This window comes from Terrapene carolina, unplaced genomic scaffold, assembly GCF_002925995.2.
Source record: "Terrapene carolina triunguis isolate 2854851 unplaced genomic scaffold, T_m_triunguis-2.0 Scaffold62, whole genome shotgun sequence".
Taxonomy (NCBI): Eukaryota; Metazoa; Chordata; order Testudines; family Emydidae; genus Terrapene; species Terrapene triunguis.
In genome coordinates, this window is record NW_020664413.1 from 49,300,806 (window position 1) to 49,317,041 (window position 16,236).

General features: G+C 41.7%; 1 protein-coding gene across 2 annotated transcripts in view; it reads right to left on the reverse strand.

The window, feature by feature from the left end:
* Positions 1–1,286: 1,286 nt before the first annotated feature.
* The window catches only part of HIBCH (3-hydroxyisobutyryl-CoA hydrolase), a 94,915-nt gene continuing 79,965 nt past the window's right edge, over positions 1,287–16,236 (reverse strand). Inside the window, exons 12-14 of one of the 2 annotated variants that reach the window (XM_024197756.3) lie at positions 10,229–10,348; positions 9,089–9,122; positions 1,287–4,217 (exon numbers count right to left, since the gene is read on the reverse strand). In XM_024197756.3, the coding sequence (XP_024053524.2) occupies positions 4,102–4,217; positions 9,089–9,122; positions 10,229–10,348 (270 nt within the window). In that variant the 3' untranslated portion in view covers positions 1,287–4,101. Of the gene's footprint in view, positions 4,218–9,050; positions 9,123–10,228; positions 10,349–16,236 lie in introns of both variants that reach the window. The other variant, XM_024197757.3, reaches the window with a different exon arrangement.

Consider the following 16,236-nt stretch of genomic DNA (forward strand, 5'->3'; position numbering starts at 1 on the left):
GCACTCCCACTGCTGAAGTCACTGCTAAAAGGGAGCAGGGAAGGAGGAAGGAAGGGTGGGCAAGAGGAACAGACTGCCTCCTTCCTTTTCTGTATTGGCTGGAGGGTCTGGCACTTCCCAGCGCTGGGATAGTAGATACACAGCTTGAAAGCAGCTTCTCTGTCAGGAGCGTGGCTTTGTTTTGTTTATGGCTGAATTGCACCTTTCCCTGCACAAGACACCTGGGCATTAGACTTGTAGCTGAATCACAGCTCCCACAACCATCCATCAGAAAGCATGTTAAATGCACAAGAATCAAAGGAGAAAATTACCCAGCTGAAGGTAAACAGTGTATGACAGACAGAGCTAGCGGAATACTTAGCATCTGTAAAGTTATGAACTACACTCTACCTACAAATACCACCTACAATAGGCCCCCTACTAAAATTGTCTCCTACTGCTAATCCTTTCCATATCTGAATCTCCTACCTGTGACTTCCAAACCTGTTCTCCTCTCCTACTTCCTGACAATTCACAGCGCTCTCAAACAACCCAGAGTGCTACTCTAGCAGTGTCTGATAGGAACAACGCTTTCTAAGACATTAGCTCTTCAGGCAAGCACAGAGCAGATGGAAAATAGGCTCAGGAGCACTAGGGACAGCCGTGTACATAGCTGCATAGCAGGAAAACAATTTGACTTTTTAGCCATTTAAGTTTTGTAGGACACTGACCTTTGCAAATGATGCCTGTATCCTTAAGACCATAGGACAGTATTCTACAGTAACCTCCCAGAATTTTGCAGTATTTTTGGTAAGGATATTGCTACTGTCCTTCACAATAAAGATAAAGACCTTTACCTAACTGATATCTTAAATGAAATTACACAATAGCCACTCAATATTAGTTTGATTTTAATGGTAGTATAATTTTTATGATAGAGATGCAACAGTGGCTCTACAACAAAAGTTGCAACTAGTTTTTTCCTTTGAGATTGTATATTGAAGGACTTGCATGACAGGCACACATGTTTTGGAAAAACATTTACGGATTCTTTTTCATTAGTTATACTATACGTTATACAATGTCCATGCGACTGTCCACAAAACAGTGACAATTGTATCTCGCTAATGCATGTTATCTGCCTTGCTTGATGCTCTACTTTTGGTTCAAAAACTAACTACAGCACAACTTTGTAAAACTGACATTTCAGCAGCATGACAGAGCTGGATCCGAACTCTAGTATGACCATATATTTTTACAATATTTTTGTGAAAACATTTTCTTAACTGAATAAAATTAAGTTGTAATTAATTGCTTGTAAGGTTTTTATTTGATTAAAACACACATTACATCCCGTTCTGAGTATATTAATTTATATATATAAAATCTTGCAATGCCAGCAGTGTGCTATGTACTTTGCAAGCAGAGACAGCATGATTCCTGCCTCAAGGAGCTCAAAATCTTGGCCTCGTTTATTAAACACACAATAGATGACTTTACATTTTGCACAAGAATAATGGAACAAACAGAATTTTGCTGAATATATGAGAACTTACCTTGTTCCTTCAGAGCTTATCATCATTTAAAGTTTTGGTGGTTCTTTTTTTGAAAATTTTACCATTAATAACAAAATGTACCTCATTACTCTAACTGGCAGCTAGACTGAAATTTTACCACCGCACTTTAAAGGCGAGGCCACTGAGTAGAGGAGCTATTAGTGAATAGTCAAGACACCAGTGCTTTTCTGTCTCTCTCCCTTAATTATTTGCACCAAGAGATTACAGGTCAACTAGCTGCCTAAATTATGTAGCGTGTAGGGCTAATTGCTGCACACCTTTGAGCACCTTGTAAACAATTCTGCGGTCTCTTTCTGCTTTGTCATTCTATTTTATTTTGGCAGTGCCAATTACTGAACATATTTGTTTGAATAAAAGCTCTTCCCCTTTCAGCTCAGTTTCCTCCTCTTGACTAGAGTCTTCAGAGAAGTCAAAAACTTACATTTGTCGTGACCTTGTCTATTGCCATAGAAATAACTGGAAAAAGAGTCGCTGAAGTTTAACCTGTCAAAGTAACTATAAAAAGCACAGTCTCCATTTTGAACAAACAGAACATAGATCAGTGGCCATGTACGACACACAGAATCGTGAAAATGCTAATTGTACATCATAAGGATATAATTACATCCATTGGCTCTGGTTACATTGTGGAACTTCAGGGCATTATTAACATCAGCGGAAGCCTGAGATGGAACAGCAGTCTTTAATGCACATTTGAGGAGGGTTTTTTATTATATGGTTTAAAAAAAGTTTCCTGGTCCTTCTTCCCCCTTCCTTCGCCTCTGCTCCCATTTTCTATTATCAAGTTGGAATAGTCACTGATGGGGGCTTTCTAATCAAGCTCTTAAATCTGGGAAACTTAATAAACTCCAGTTTCACTTTTTGTTAAGAAAGTGAAAATTACACACTAGCTCTGGAGCACGAATGTTGCAGCCAGACAGCAGTTTTCAGTCATTTTTAATAATGTTTTGGTTAGAGTCTTTCCAATTTTTACCTTCAGCTTTTTTCCAGCTACTGTTGCTGACAACAAGTGCACTAGCCACTGGGCCTGGCAGCAGACTTGGTTTTCCTACCACTTAGTATCATTTCCTTTGCATCCAGCCCCAGGAACTGGACTAAGCAGGGAGAACTCACTAGAACCTGTATGTGGAACAGGAGCAGAGCCACTCTGCAGCTGATACTTCAGTCTAAGGACTGGAGTAGGCTTCTAAGCCTACCCCTTCACCCCACATCCACTAGTTGAGGGAATGGACTAGGTCAATGGTTTTCAACCTGTGGTCCATAACCCCTGGGGGTCTGTAGACAATGCCTAAGATTTCCAAAGGGGTCCACACCTCCATTTGAAAATTTTTAGGGGTCAGCAAATGAAAAAAGGTTGAAAACCACTGGACTTGAGGATCCTTGTAGCAATGTATTCTCCAGTCCCTCTACTCACATAATCTAAGCATGCACCACTTAGGGGTGTGCACCCCTTCCATAGCCTCCACAAATCCCGCCCTTGTCCCCATGCAGTAGATCTTCCTTGTTAGGCTGCATGTGGCCCTTAAACACCTGTGATGTAGAGACAGAATTATCACTTATTGGTCAGTACAGCTAAATTGCAGTCATGCATTGTCAAGATCATCCGTGCATGACTGAAGTTAACAGAGCTGCAGCTGCTGACACAGTGACTTTGGCCCTCAATGTTCACCACACTTTGAGGCAATTATTCCACCACTGAATTCAACTGTCATCACAAAACCAGGGAAAGTTCACTAGTGATTTATCAAGTCAAGGTAAATGCCTTGTTATGCAGGGTATCTTTATAGAGATTAAACTGTAAAAATAACCTAAAATGTAGTAAATGGCAATTGTATTAAAAATACAGTTAAAACTGGTCAGCTCTGTAAAATATTATTCACACGCTAGGTTGGCTGACAATTTCATCTGTAAAACTGGATTTCCATTCCAGACAATGAAGCTGTATCAAATACTAGGTCATAATACTGAGCTGATGCTAAATCAGTAGCATAGGAACTTCTTGTTGTCAACCCAGTAAGTTATTAGAATACTCTGTTTACTTTGGTATTATTGAAAATACTGCCCACTACCAAGCACACTCACATACATGGCATTTTCATCTGTAGCTCTGAGTGCTTTATGAAGTTAAACATTTTTATCTACACTTTATAAAGGAGAAACTGAGGCACAGAATGAATTTAGTGGATCAGTGGTAGACCCTGGAATACCCAGATCTCCTGCCTACCAGTCCAATACACTATTCACTGAAACAGGCTGCCTCCTCAGCATCGCCCTACTAAACTAACAGATGTCTCCAAAAATCAAATGGTCTTTATTACATAATAGTAATTAGTAAAAAGCTTTTTCTTGAAGTAGTTTATTCCCCTGATTCAGTTTTCTCCTTATGGTACTACAGACACAGTAAAAACTACAGACTATGCATCTCAAGTAGATTAGACCCAAGAGTGTTACCATACCTCCTTCATCAAAGTCTCTGCATCATTATTAATTTTGTATCCTAGAATTATACAGAGGAATACACCCTTGATAGGCTTGTACACCATCATTATAATTTGAGATCGCTGTTTCCCAATGACTTAAAGCAATTGTCCACAAATTCATCTGTTACTTCTTCTAAGGTAGCCGGCTTCCATTTTGGGACTTGGTCTTTGTCAATCAGCACTATCAGGTAAAGCAGAAAGAGGTGAAGTTATTATTGAATTTTCTCAATCAAGAGGGCTTCAGATCACATCAAGAGAGTAGATTATACAGTTGCTATATTTAGTATATATCAGAAGTAAAATCAATATGCAGTACAGTGTATTTAGCTTAAGTAACAGCTTAACCTTTTAGGAATGTTCACCGAACAGAGTCACACCCTTGAGTTGCATGACACTGGCAATATTTTATTGCTCCAGAAATCCCCATAACAACCCCATCCAATATAGCATTCACAAACTATGCTGATCGATACTATTATCACGCAAGTCTCCAACCATTCGTTTATTGTAGACCTGCTGCTCAATCCGACCATATATAGCCCACCTCCTGGAGGTTGGATGGAATTATAGGGCTCTATGTAGGATGCTTTCATTAAAAAATAATTATTAAATCCTCATGCAGCATCTCACTCTTGAAGACTAAAGGGTAGACACTTAAATTCCTATGGGAATGTCATATAAACTAATATAATAATAATGGGGAAAACAATATGGCAGGATATCCTCATAGGAAAATCAACAGTAAAGTTATATATAGCTATTAATAGAGAGATATAGAAGAGATATAATTTCTCTGAAGAATTACCATTGCAATATGTATATTCTGCACAATACTGGAATATATCCCCAATGCTGTATATAAAAATCAGTAATGAATGGGCAATACGCAAAAATATAACACAAGAAAACATGATGCAGAGATCCATTCCCAACAGACCAGGAGAAGAAATTGATCTTAGTTAGGAAAAAAGAGAAGGCAAAGTAAGAAATTTAAATTCCAGGTAGAGCTCTTACATATAGCTGGAGATGAGCTAATCAGAGGCTAATTACTGTTACTGATATGTTAGCAGAAGAGACTTTTAAATAACCAGAAAGAGACTGCCCCAGCAGAAAGGAACAATAAACAATATCATATGGTGTGGAAAAAAATCTGAATGGAATTTCAAGAAGGTCTTTGATTCTTCTGTATACAATTTCAGGGAACTCTTAAAGGTCTGATTATGTAGCTCAATGATTTGACTAAATATGTTATTGAAAAATAAAAGCCCTCCACATTTAAATTTAAAAAATGTATTCACATGAAAAGAAAAGATGTTCTTCAGTTTTACTCTGATCATATTGACTTGGACTTTCTTATTTTAAGCACCAGTCATGAACTCATTAGATAGTGGGCAGAAAGCCTTTTAACCTTGTTCCTCAAAGGTTAATATTATGGCTACAGGAATTTTAATTTGCAAAAGAGGGTAATCTACTGTACGGGTTTGAATGAAGCAGCTATGCTGCTGCTTCTAGGGGAGAAAAACAAATCAATCATTCTGCTATTAAAATTCAAAGTGTGTGCTGGTTCAGTTTCCACCTCCTGAAACATGGTGGCTGCCTCTAGAACATTCAAGCCAGCCTCACAACAACCAGTTCTGTGTGTGGCACAGAAAACTTCCTGTCCTTTACACCACTGTGCAGTCAAACTATTCTTCTTATTTACACATATGGCCTGTGTTATATTGGAGCTCAAACTACATAATCATAATGGTCCTGCCTGACCTCAATCCATGAAGTCTCAGGACATGTAGCTTAGCAAGTATTATACGCCTTGAGCATTTAGTCATTTATTTATTGAAGAGAGGAGGGCTAGTGCCACCCCCAGAGGCCCTAGATCTGCTGCTGTAGCAAATATAGGTTCATAGATTCTAGGATTGGAAGGGACCTCGAGAGGTCATCGAGTCCAGTCCCCTGCCCGCATATGTTCACTCTCTTGTCCTTTAGGAGGCAGGTTAAGTTAGACCTGAAAGGAGTGCGGTAGGCTCAGTGACCACACTTAACAGGGCTGGAATTTTATCAGGGTTACTTATGGACATCTTCAACCACAGCTGAAACCAAATGTGACTTGGCCAGCCAGGGAGTTAGGGTTGCAGAACTCGTTTCCCTACAGCCTTTGCTCTTGGAGATAATGGAGGCTATGTGCACAAGATAGGTTTCATCCAGTAAACAGGAGACAACAACTAGCAGGAAGCTCCTTTTCTTATGCTTAAAACTAGCACTTTCCTTTTCAGGCTAATTTCAAAACCCTGAGGCCTGCCTGACATATCACAGCTAACCCTGTTCACCCTAAACATACTTTTTTTCTTCCCTTGCTTGTTGCTGCAGCTGATTGCCAGTTAGCAGTGTTGTTTCATAGGCCAGATTTCTGAAAGACTTTTGACCCCAGGGCTTTGCCTTTCTAAATCTTTATCCAAGTAGCCACAGTTTGCCTTCTTCAAGGGAAACCAAACATTCCATAATCACAGAATCTGGGTTGTTAAAATGTTCTCAAATAGTATCAATTAAAATGACTCAAGAAACAGAAAGTTTTCATCTGGCTTGATATTGGGGGGGGGGGGGGGGGGGGGGAGAAGTGTTGTCCAACAGGGGAACAGATGAGAAAGTTGGGAGACTTCCACAGCTGATTAAAGGCAAGTTCATTACTTGTTATTAAGTTAACATTGATTTAACATGAACTCCACTTTTAATACTAGTAAATATCTGACCTCCAAAGAACAAGTTCTCTAGACTCTCATGCATTTGATTACAGACAGATGTTAAGAGGTGATTAGCACCTGAAACTCGCATTGGCTTTAATGGGATTTGCACAGCTGCTCCCACTTACTGGAAGAAGTGCTCAGCACTTCTCAGGGACAAGCCCTATGTCAGAAGAATGTCTGTTCTCCAGGATGGAAAGCAACAGCACTACAACCATTTGCAGTGGTGGCGATGTGAAACCAGTAACAGCCAGACCTAAAAATTGCTTTGAAAATTCCACACATACATTTCTGTCTAGCTACCTGTGCTATTGCAACTAATCACACGTGCCACTCAATACCTTAGAATTTTTTTTTTCCATATAGGGCAAAGCTTTGTTATCTATGATACTCCTCTGTGGTAACTTGGCAAATGCAGTCTTTTAATGGCAACCACTTAAGTATATTGTTCTAATTTTTAAATCCACATATTATTCAAGTAGGGCTTGATCCTGTGAGGTGCTGAGCATCTTCATGGGCGTTGAGGGTGCTCAGCACCTTGAAAGATCAAGCTGTTAATGGTGTGTGTGCGTGTGTGTGTATATATATATATATATATATGAAAAAAAACATTACAGTTCATCTTTAAGGGCCAGTTTCTGCCACCCTTTCTCACATTAAATAAGCACCTTATCTGACGAGTGGTCTTAGTGATTTCAGGGAGATTATTCACAGAGTACGGTACTACTCAGTGTGAGTAGGGGGCAGCTTGGGGTAAAAAATGATTCAAGAGCAATTGATAAAATTGCCAGTTATATATTGCACAATGAAATCTGAATATTTTCTATTACCCGTAGGCCTATTCTAATCATCATGTAATCGTGCTATAACACACACAAGAAAGAGATACTATGCAGCAAATGGAAGTTTCCCAGCTGTTGCCCCTTGATGCTTGTTTCTCAATCAGCGATCTGTGTGGTTATCTTGAACTGTGGGACAAGTAATCTGTCTCTGTCCTCTGCCCAGTTCCCAGATGATTTTAATGACCTTGTGCATTACAAATGAGAATCACGTCTACTGCTTGACTCTCTCTCTTGGCCTCTCAGTGAGGACTGCCATTTTCCAGACAGATATATCTCGGTGATTGTGCATATTTTCCCGTAGATTTAGAATATATTCTAGGAACAGCATCTTTTAAATTGTGCATGTTTCCTTCTCTTGTTAGCTAGCACAATGAAGCCATACCTGTCCTTTGATAGATACGGTAAGATGCCTGAGGTTCCTTTATTAATAGTTTAACATTTAACACCCTTCATCCACAGAGCTTAAATTGCTTTACAAAGGTAGATAAGGATTATTAGAGAAAAGGAGATAATATTTAAATTAATTAAATTCTGAATTAAAATCTCATCTGGGTCCCTCAGTCTTAACTAGATCTGCTGTCTTACACTGTAATCTCCTTAGGAAACCATCTCCATCGGTATCTCATGCCGTGCTACATGCATCAGCTCTTAAATAACCACCGAGTCCCATTTTACAGATGAGGAAACTGAGACACAAAGACTGAGAGGCTTGCACAAGGTCACATAGTGACTCAATGGTAGAGCTGAGGAGAGAACCTTAGTCTGACTCCCAGATCAATCCAATAGACAAAAGCCCCGCTGTTTGCTGCCGCTTCCTTTCCTGCCTACGTAATACTGAGAAATGGTTAAAAAAAATTCAAAAGTTTATGTACCCAGGAATGTTTTCTATGGTAAGATTTAGGTAATGATAATATATGAGACATTTGCCAAAAATAGTTCCTGTGCTAATGAATGTGCTTCTACCCTGAAACAACCAATGTATCTGTTGCTAACTTTACCTTTTGATTTTGTAAATGGTCTGATTGCCTAGCACTCTGGCTGACAGCAGAACCGAACTGAATGCATGAGTGATGGTAGATCATGCTTCACATCGTCATTGCTTATTATTGCCCACACTGGATATATCTTGTTCCTTTCAGATGCCCTGGTACAAATGTTTTCATGGTGCTGTGCTAGCAGTTAATGGTGCAAGGGGAACACGTGTATAAAACACTAAAAATACTTTACATTCACAAGAAAGCCTTTTTCTATCGTGTTACAGAATGACAACAGGCCAGCTGGCAATCTATGGCTGCATGGAGGGAATACAATGAGTAGGATAAATTAATGTATTGACCATATTCTCTAAGATGATGGTACTGGATATTACTGTCAAACAAACTGCTGCACTTTTACTTATATCTACAAATGAGCAATAAAGCAATGTGTTTTACTCACTATTAACTTTAAGTGATCTTTCTGGTGTGCATCCTTACCTGCTCGAACACCTTCATAGAAGTCATGGCCACTCTGAAAGACAAAGAAACATGTAAAACAATACATTCCATTTCACCCCCCTTTCACTGGGGGCTCCTTGCTTCTGCATCAAGTCCATGTTACACAAGCCTCTACCCAACTCCACTTCCACTGCTCTCGTCTTCTTCTCTTACTCTTATTACTCTTATTGTTCTCACCTAACTGCTCCCTTGTCTCTTCCCTCAATTCTGGCTTTTGCACCTTCTTTCATGCTACACCCTATGTTTGGAACAACCTTCTGAGTCCATCCACCAAGTGCTCTCCTCCCATCCAAAATCTTCCTATACTGACCCATCTTACTAACATAGCTCCAAACCTCCTATCATTTGAACTGCTGTCTTGTGCACTGTGGTTGACTGAATTATGATCATATCATCCTTCCATGGTACATCACATTGACATTGTATGGAAGTTCCACACAATGAGGCTTACAGGATTGGTCTTTAGACTGTAAACTCCTCAAGGCAGAGCCCTTGTCTTCATTTGTTTTGTGATGTACTGTGTATGCTTATCACACTTTTCAGTTAAATAATTATGTTCTATCAAATCCTGATTGCATTTTATTAGAAATGGAGTGACAATACTCATTTGAGGAAAGGAGTAATGATATTTTCAGTACGAATGAGGCATGCCACACATTTCCAAGGTCTATCTTAAACAAAACTATCAATTCAAAAATAGTATTTTTATGTCATTTCATATTTTATATGACAAAAAGTGACTAAATTAACAGAGCAGGCTTCCTGTCAGGAATCTTACAGGGTTTCATTCAGACAACTATGCTGCTGTACCAGAACTACTTCACCAAGCTAAGTACTGTACACTACTTATTATTTAATTCTCCATATTGTAGCTTCACCATATTTTTCTTAGTAAACCACTGTCCCTCCTATAACCTTGTTTTGCTGGCTACCTTTCCTTCCAGTTGCACAAGCAGGCATACAAATGGAAACTGTCATTTTGAACAAAGACACCACTAAGATATTGACAGTGATATATTTGTCAGCTATATTTGTTGGTATAATTAGTATGGAATTGCAAAAGTGGGCAACCAGCACGTCATGTCTGGAAGGGGCAAAAGTTTTCTATTTTTTTCTTACCATGCATGCCTGGCTCAGTCTGTATTCCATAGTTAGTACATCTTGCAAGTTCATGGAAGCTCCTTCTCTAAGCTGTCTCAAAGTCATTTTTAAGGACGTAGGCGACATTTTATTAATTGTCTGTGGAAGACATTAAACTTCATTTTTTTCTGTATTAGATTTTTGGTTAAATGGTTTTCAAAAATGAAGACAAACGGTTATTTTATTACAGGTGTAATGATACAAAACAACACTTGGCAATACTCTAGCACTTCCATCCTCCCTAAGCTTATCTGCCCTGTCCTCTCCACCTCTACGTAACTCTTACAAACCCACCTCTGCCATGCTGCTATACAAAATCATGTTAATTTGCCCAAAAATCTCTGTTATTCCCCCTTCCCTAACCTTTTATCTATGGCATATAAAAATAGCACTGAAATACCATTGATTTCTAGCAGGCTTCCAAGTGGCTTCAAAATTGCCCCTGCTGTTCCTTAATCTTTTATTTTTCTCTTGTGCATTGTTTCTCAGTACTACAGCCCCTCTTTTGATAGAGAACAGAAGTCTATCCTGTGAAGACAGGGCTCAGGCACTAAACTGGCAACCTACTCCACACACGGACGCATGTGCCCAGGCAGACCCTCACGGGAACCTGAGTTCTATGCAGGCACACATTCCACCCCCAAGGAGTAGTTTGCAGGACCGGGGCTCAAATCTAGACTAATTTGATTTGTCAGTGGACTTCTTGATTCATACTAGGGTACATGAGAGCAGAATTTGGCCTTTTATATCAGTTCAGTATGAACTATTATACATTTAAGAATTACAGGCACAAGTTCCAAAAAATTTTAAAACTCTGATCATTATTTGCATCATCTGCAGCTACAAGAGATCTTGCAGGTAAGCTATGGATACAGTATTCAGGTTTCGTTTAGTGCAATGTTCAGAATAATATGCGAATATGTGAGTTGTCCCAACATTTGAGTTTAAAAAAATGCATTTCTCCTTATACTTATTTGCAAAGACCAGATAATTGGTTTGCACACCTTCCACTAAAAAAAAAATAGTGTTTTTTTTTATTTAAATAAATAAATAAACAAACAATTGTCAGAAGCCTATCACTCATGAGTAACTTTCAATTAAAAACAGACCATGTGCCAGATGAATGAAAAAACATAGTTAAGGAATTAGAACTGAGCTCCAAAAATTTCCTTGGAGAAAGGAATATAAACAGGAGTTCTATTTTTTAATTATGACAAGTAGGTGATTAATAAGAACGGCCATTCTGGGTCAGACCAATGGTCCATCTAACCCAGTATCCTGTCTTCCGACAGTGGCCAATGCCAGGTGCTTCAGAGGGAATGAAAAGAACAGGTCATCATCAAGTGATCCATATTCTGTTACCCATTCCCAGCTTCTGGCAAACAGAGGCTAGCGACACCATCCCTGCCCATCCTGGCTAATAGCCATTATGGACCTATCCTCCATGAATTTATCTAGCTCTTTTTTGAACCCTGTTATAGTCTTGGCCTTCACAACATATTCTGGCAAAGAGTTCCACAGCTTGACTGTATTTTTTAAAATCTTAAAACTTAAGGATTTTATGTAAGCATGAATAAATGATCCACACCATTCATACCACAATAGTATGCTCTGATTTACAAAAGATTGCTTATTATTACAATGGAAAGTGGCAGATGGTAAGATTTACCTATTCATATTATCAGTGAGGATATTAAGCTCTTAACCCACAGACTGAAATAGCAGATTTCCAGTCATTAACACCAAGAAATTTTCTGCTCCTCACTGCTCTGATTTCTCATTCTCTCTCCCTCCAGATGACAGCTCCTAGAGAGTAATAACCTTGTTTGCCTGTTTACTTATGTCTACTAACTCAACTGCTGTGGAAGGTAGATCCTAGTAACTAGTGATTCAAGTTTTATCACAGTTCTGCATGTATCCATCAGCTGGTTTGAAAGTCAAGCTTGGGGAAATGGTTTGGAAAAAATACATCCTGACTTGAACTGATAACTTCCATAATTCCATTAATTATCACGGACCCGTAGATGCTTTTTTGTACTTTAGCTCCTCTACCTCCCTCCCTCCCTCACACACCCTGACTGCAATTTGCTGCTCTTCAGACCTGTTCAGTGATTCCTAATAAAGCTGCCTTAATTTCCCTTTTTCCCCTTAATTTCCCTTTCTCTTCCTGGCCCCATTTCCACATAGGGCCCTTTACCCCTTTGCTCAGTGGCAAACTCTTGTGTGATCTGGAAATCTTTGCTGGGATCAGACCAGATGTTATATTCAAAATTCTGGGCACCTACGAGCTTCCCTGGGTGAAATATGCACAGTGCATTGTGGGGCACCACTGATCAAGGGGAGCACTGAAGCAGGAAAGATTTGAAAACAGCAGTTTACTAAGCTAATGCACACAGAGGCTGCCAAAGAGGTTGGAGGTGGAGGGAGCATTGCTATAAATCTTGTAGAGAATAGAGGAAAGGGAAAGAAAAAGAAGCACAAAAGGTGGGTGTAACGCAGAAAAAATGAGTCACCAATGTATCTATAAATGAACTGATAGTATAAGAGGAAGATCAGATCTGAGGAACAAAATCGAAGAGGAACAGATTGCATTGTGAGGGAGAAATATGGGATGCCGATAAGGTCTTATGAAGGGCGTTGCCACCCATTCCATTTTTCGTGGGATCATCTTTATTTCAGTGTAGCAGTCCTACATACTGCAAGTTGGATTTGCAACACCATCAATCGTCAGAACTTTATCATCGTACGGTGAGGAAAGTAAGTGTAAGGAATGGAGTCCTCCCAGAAATAATAGCTGCAATAGAAGAATTGCTCCCTTTCAGTCACAAAATATAGGTTGCTAAGAAAGTTTCTCATATGCCCCATAGCATCCAGTTTCAGGTTTTCTGGGAAGAAGAGGGTTGTTTGTTTGTTTGAGATGGGTGACAGAAGTAACCCTTTCCCCTCAACTGTAAGGGAGAAAGAAACGAAAGGGTTAGTTAGAGAGATGAAGAGTTAATTATGTCCTGCAGGGAGAATTGGGAATGAAAAACCTTACTATATTAAGAGAAAGAGGTGACAAAGCTGGGATCTACAAAGGAACGTAGGCATTGCAACACTGAGGGTCACAGTGCCTAGGAAGTCACAGGAATAACACTGAAATCCACAAGGCCAAATTAGACGCTTAGGCTCCCTAAACAATGAGTGGGGAAAGACAGGCACCTTAAAATGCAATCCACAAAGCCAGCACAGTAGGTGAGGCTCTGCCTAAGCTAGCCAACGAGATGCCAACGAGAAGAGTGTGTGCTCAGCCCTGCCCTGATCTCAGAGAGCTGCTGAAGTCCAGGCTGCAGGGAGGTGCCTATGTCATCTTAGCGATCCACAAATGGGAACCTGCTGCCTGGAATCAGGCACCTAAGCTGTGTTTGAGCAAGAGAGTTAGGCGCCTGCCTCACTACACATAAAACAACCAGAGGAGGTGGTGGTGTGGCTGCTGCCGCCACCTTATAATTTTTAGCCTCCTCTGGAAGAGGAGGAAATTGAACCTGGGTCTCTCACTTCCCACGCAAGTGCTCTAACCACTTGGCTAAAAGTTGAGAGAGAGCACACTCCCCCACATCAATTCTGAATGGACCTGATCTGGTAGGCATGCTCAGAGGCCCCTACAAGATTGGGCTCCACAGGCAACTCAGGTGGCTAAATGCCTGTCTGCTCCTGGTTTGTGAATCACTCTGAGGCTTAGGCAGGAGATAGGTGTCCAGATACCTACAGGAGGGCAACAGTGCATGTGCTCAGAGGCAGAAACATGGGTGCTGAGGGAACTTTTATTTTGAAAAACTTAGGCACCGAGTTTAGGCATCTACAGGGCTTGGCAGAAGTTTTGGATCACAGTGGAGCCAAAACTGGGACTGAGGTGCCTAAACCTGATACTTAGGCACCTAAATCTGGATAGTAAGGCCTATAAGTACTTTTGTGAATCCCACCCAAAGCCCAAAGTGTTTTATTAATCTGAGGTTTCCCCTGTTAACTCATTTTAAGTTTAATTGAGCTTAAGGAATCAAGGTTACTCTCCCCTGTATGAATGAGTAATATGTGGCGGGTTTTTTCTTCAAACTATTCAACTTTTTTCAAGCTCTTTCTCCTCCCAAGTAGCTAAAGTAGTAAACTCCATACTGCTGTATCAGGAAAACATAATCTTTGCTGGATTTCTAAACTTAAAAAGGAAAATACTGGGCTCTAATGTGGCACTTCCCCTTAGAATAGAGAGGAGACACTCATTACTGGCTTGCTAAAAGAGAGACCAGTCACCTCTAGTAATCTGAGATGAACTCATAAGGTTTCTGTTGGTTGAATTAAGAATGATAAGAAGGAAAATGCTGCCCTATCCAGCAGAGTAAAGGAAAACAATTTAAAAGGAACTGTACGGCTAAATTTTTCTGCTGGCACATCAGGAATTGCTCTTCTGAAATGCTGATGGGAACTCTGGTAATTCAGGTGCAATAAGCTTCGAGTTTTGGGGAGGGCTGTCTGTGTTTTCTTTGCTGCTTTTATTATTAGCTTGTTACTGTAATCCAATAGGATCTTGTGATGGCGTATAGCCTCAATCCTGGCTCTGAAAGGGTTAATGGGGTCTGAAAGGCCAGTTAACTCATCTGGCTGCACCTGCAGGGTGGGCCAGGCACCGGGTGGTGACTATAAAGAAAGGAAGCACAGATGAGAAGGAGGCTGTAGGGAGAGTTGGAAAAAATACTTCAGTGCCTTGTTTGGTGTGAGAGAGTGGAGAGACTGGGTGGGTCACAGAGGAAGTTTATGGGGAGAGTTGGCTCTGGAATTCTCTCCTGAGTAACAAAGTCTGACAAGAGGCAGCAGAGATACAGAGAAGCCAGTGGGATGGAGCAAGCTCTGGTGGTGAACCCTGATAATGGGGAAGGACCTGGACTTCGAAGGAGAAAGCCCTGGATGGTGCTCAGTTGAGGAATGGAGATGGATCAAGTCTGAGAAGGGGAGAAGTGGGTTATGTTTGCTCTGTTGGTTTAGGACAGAGGTGGGCAAACTATGGCCCGTGGGACTGTCCTGCCCAGCCCTTGAGCTCCCGGCTGGGGAGGCCAGCCCCGGCCCCTCCCCCGCTGTACCTCCTCCCCTGCAGCCATGCTGCCGCACAGGCAACGCTCTGGGCGGCGGGGTTGTGCGCTCCTGCCGAGCAGCGTGGCAGTGTGTTTGGCTCTGGGTGACGCAGACATGCTGCTCTGACCTGCATGGTAAGGGGGCCGGGGGGTTGGATAAGGGGCAGGGGGTCCCGGGGGGCAGTCAAGGGACAGGAAGCAGGGGGCGGTTGGATGGGTCGGAGGTTCTGGGGGGCGGTTAGGGGATGGGGGTGGGGTTGGATAAGTGTGGGAGTCCCAGGGGGGCCTGTCAGGGGGTGGGGGCGTGGATAGGGGTCAGGGGATGGGGAACAGGGGGGGTTGGATAGGCGTGGCATCCCAGGGGCCCTGTCAAGGGACAGGGGTGTGGATAGGGGTCAGAGCAATCAGGGGACTGGGAACAGGGGGGGTTGGATAGGGGATGGGGTCCCGGGAGCAGTTAGGGGTAGGGGGTCCCAGGAGGGGACAGTTAGGGGACAAGGAGCAGGGGGGGGGGTTGATAGGTCAGAGGTTCTGATGGGGGGCAGTCAAGGGGTGGGATGTGGGAGGGGGAGGATAGGAGGCAGGCACCAGGCTGTTTGGGGAGGCACAGCCTTCCCTACCCAGCCCTCCATACAGTTTTGCAACCCCAATGTGGCCCTCAGGCCAAAAAGTTTGCCCGCCCCGGTTTAGGATTTTGTTGGGGAATTCCAGGCTAGAATAGGGTTACCATCCGTCCGGGTTTCCCCGGACATGTCCGGCTTTTTCAGCTTTAAATGGCCGTCTGGGGGGGATTTCTAATAAAGTAGAAATGTCCGGGATTTCCCCCTTCCCCTCATGCAGAGTGCGGCGCGGCTGATTGGACAGCTGGGCCTGATTGAAAGCCGC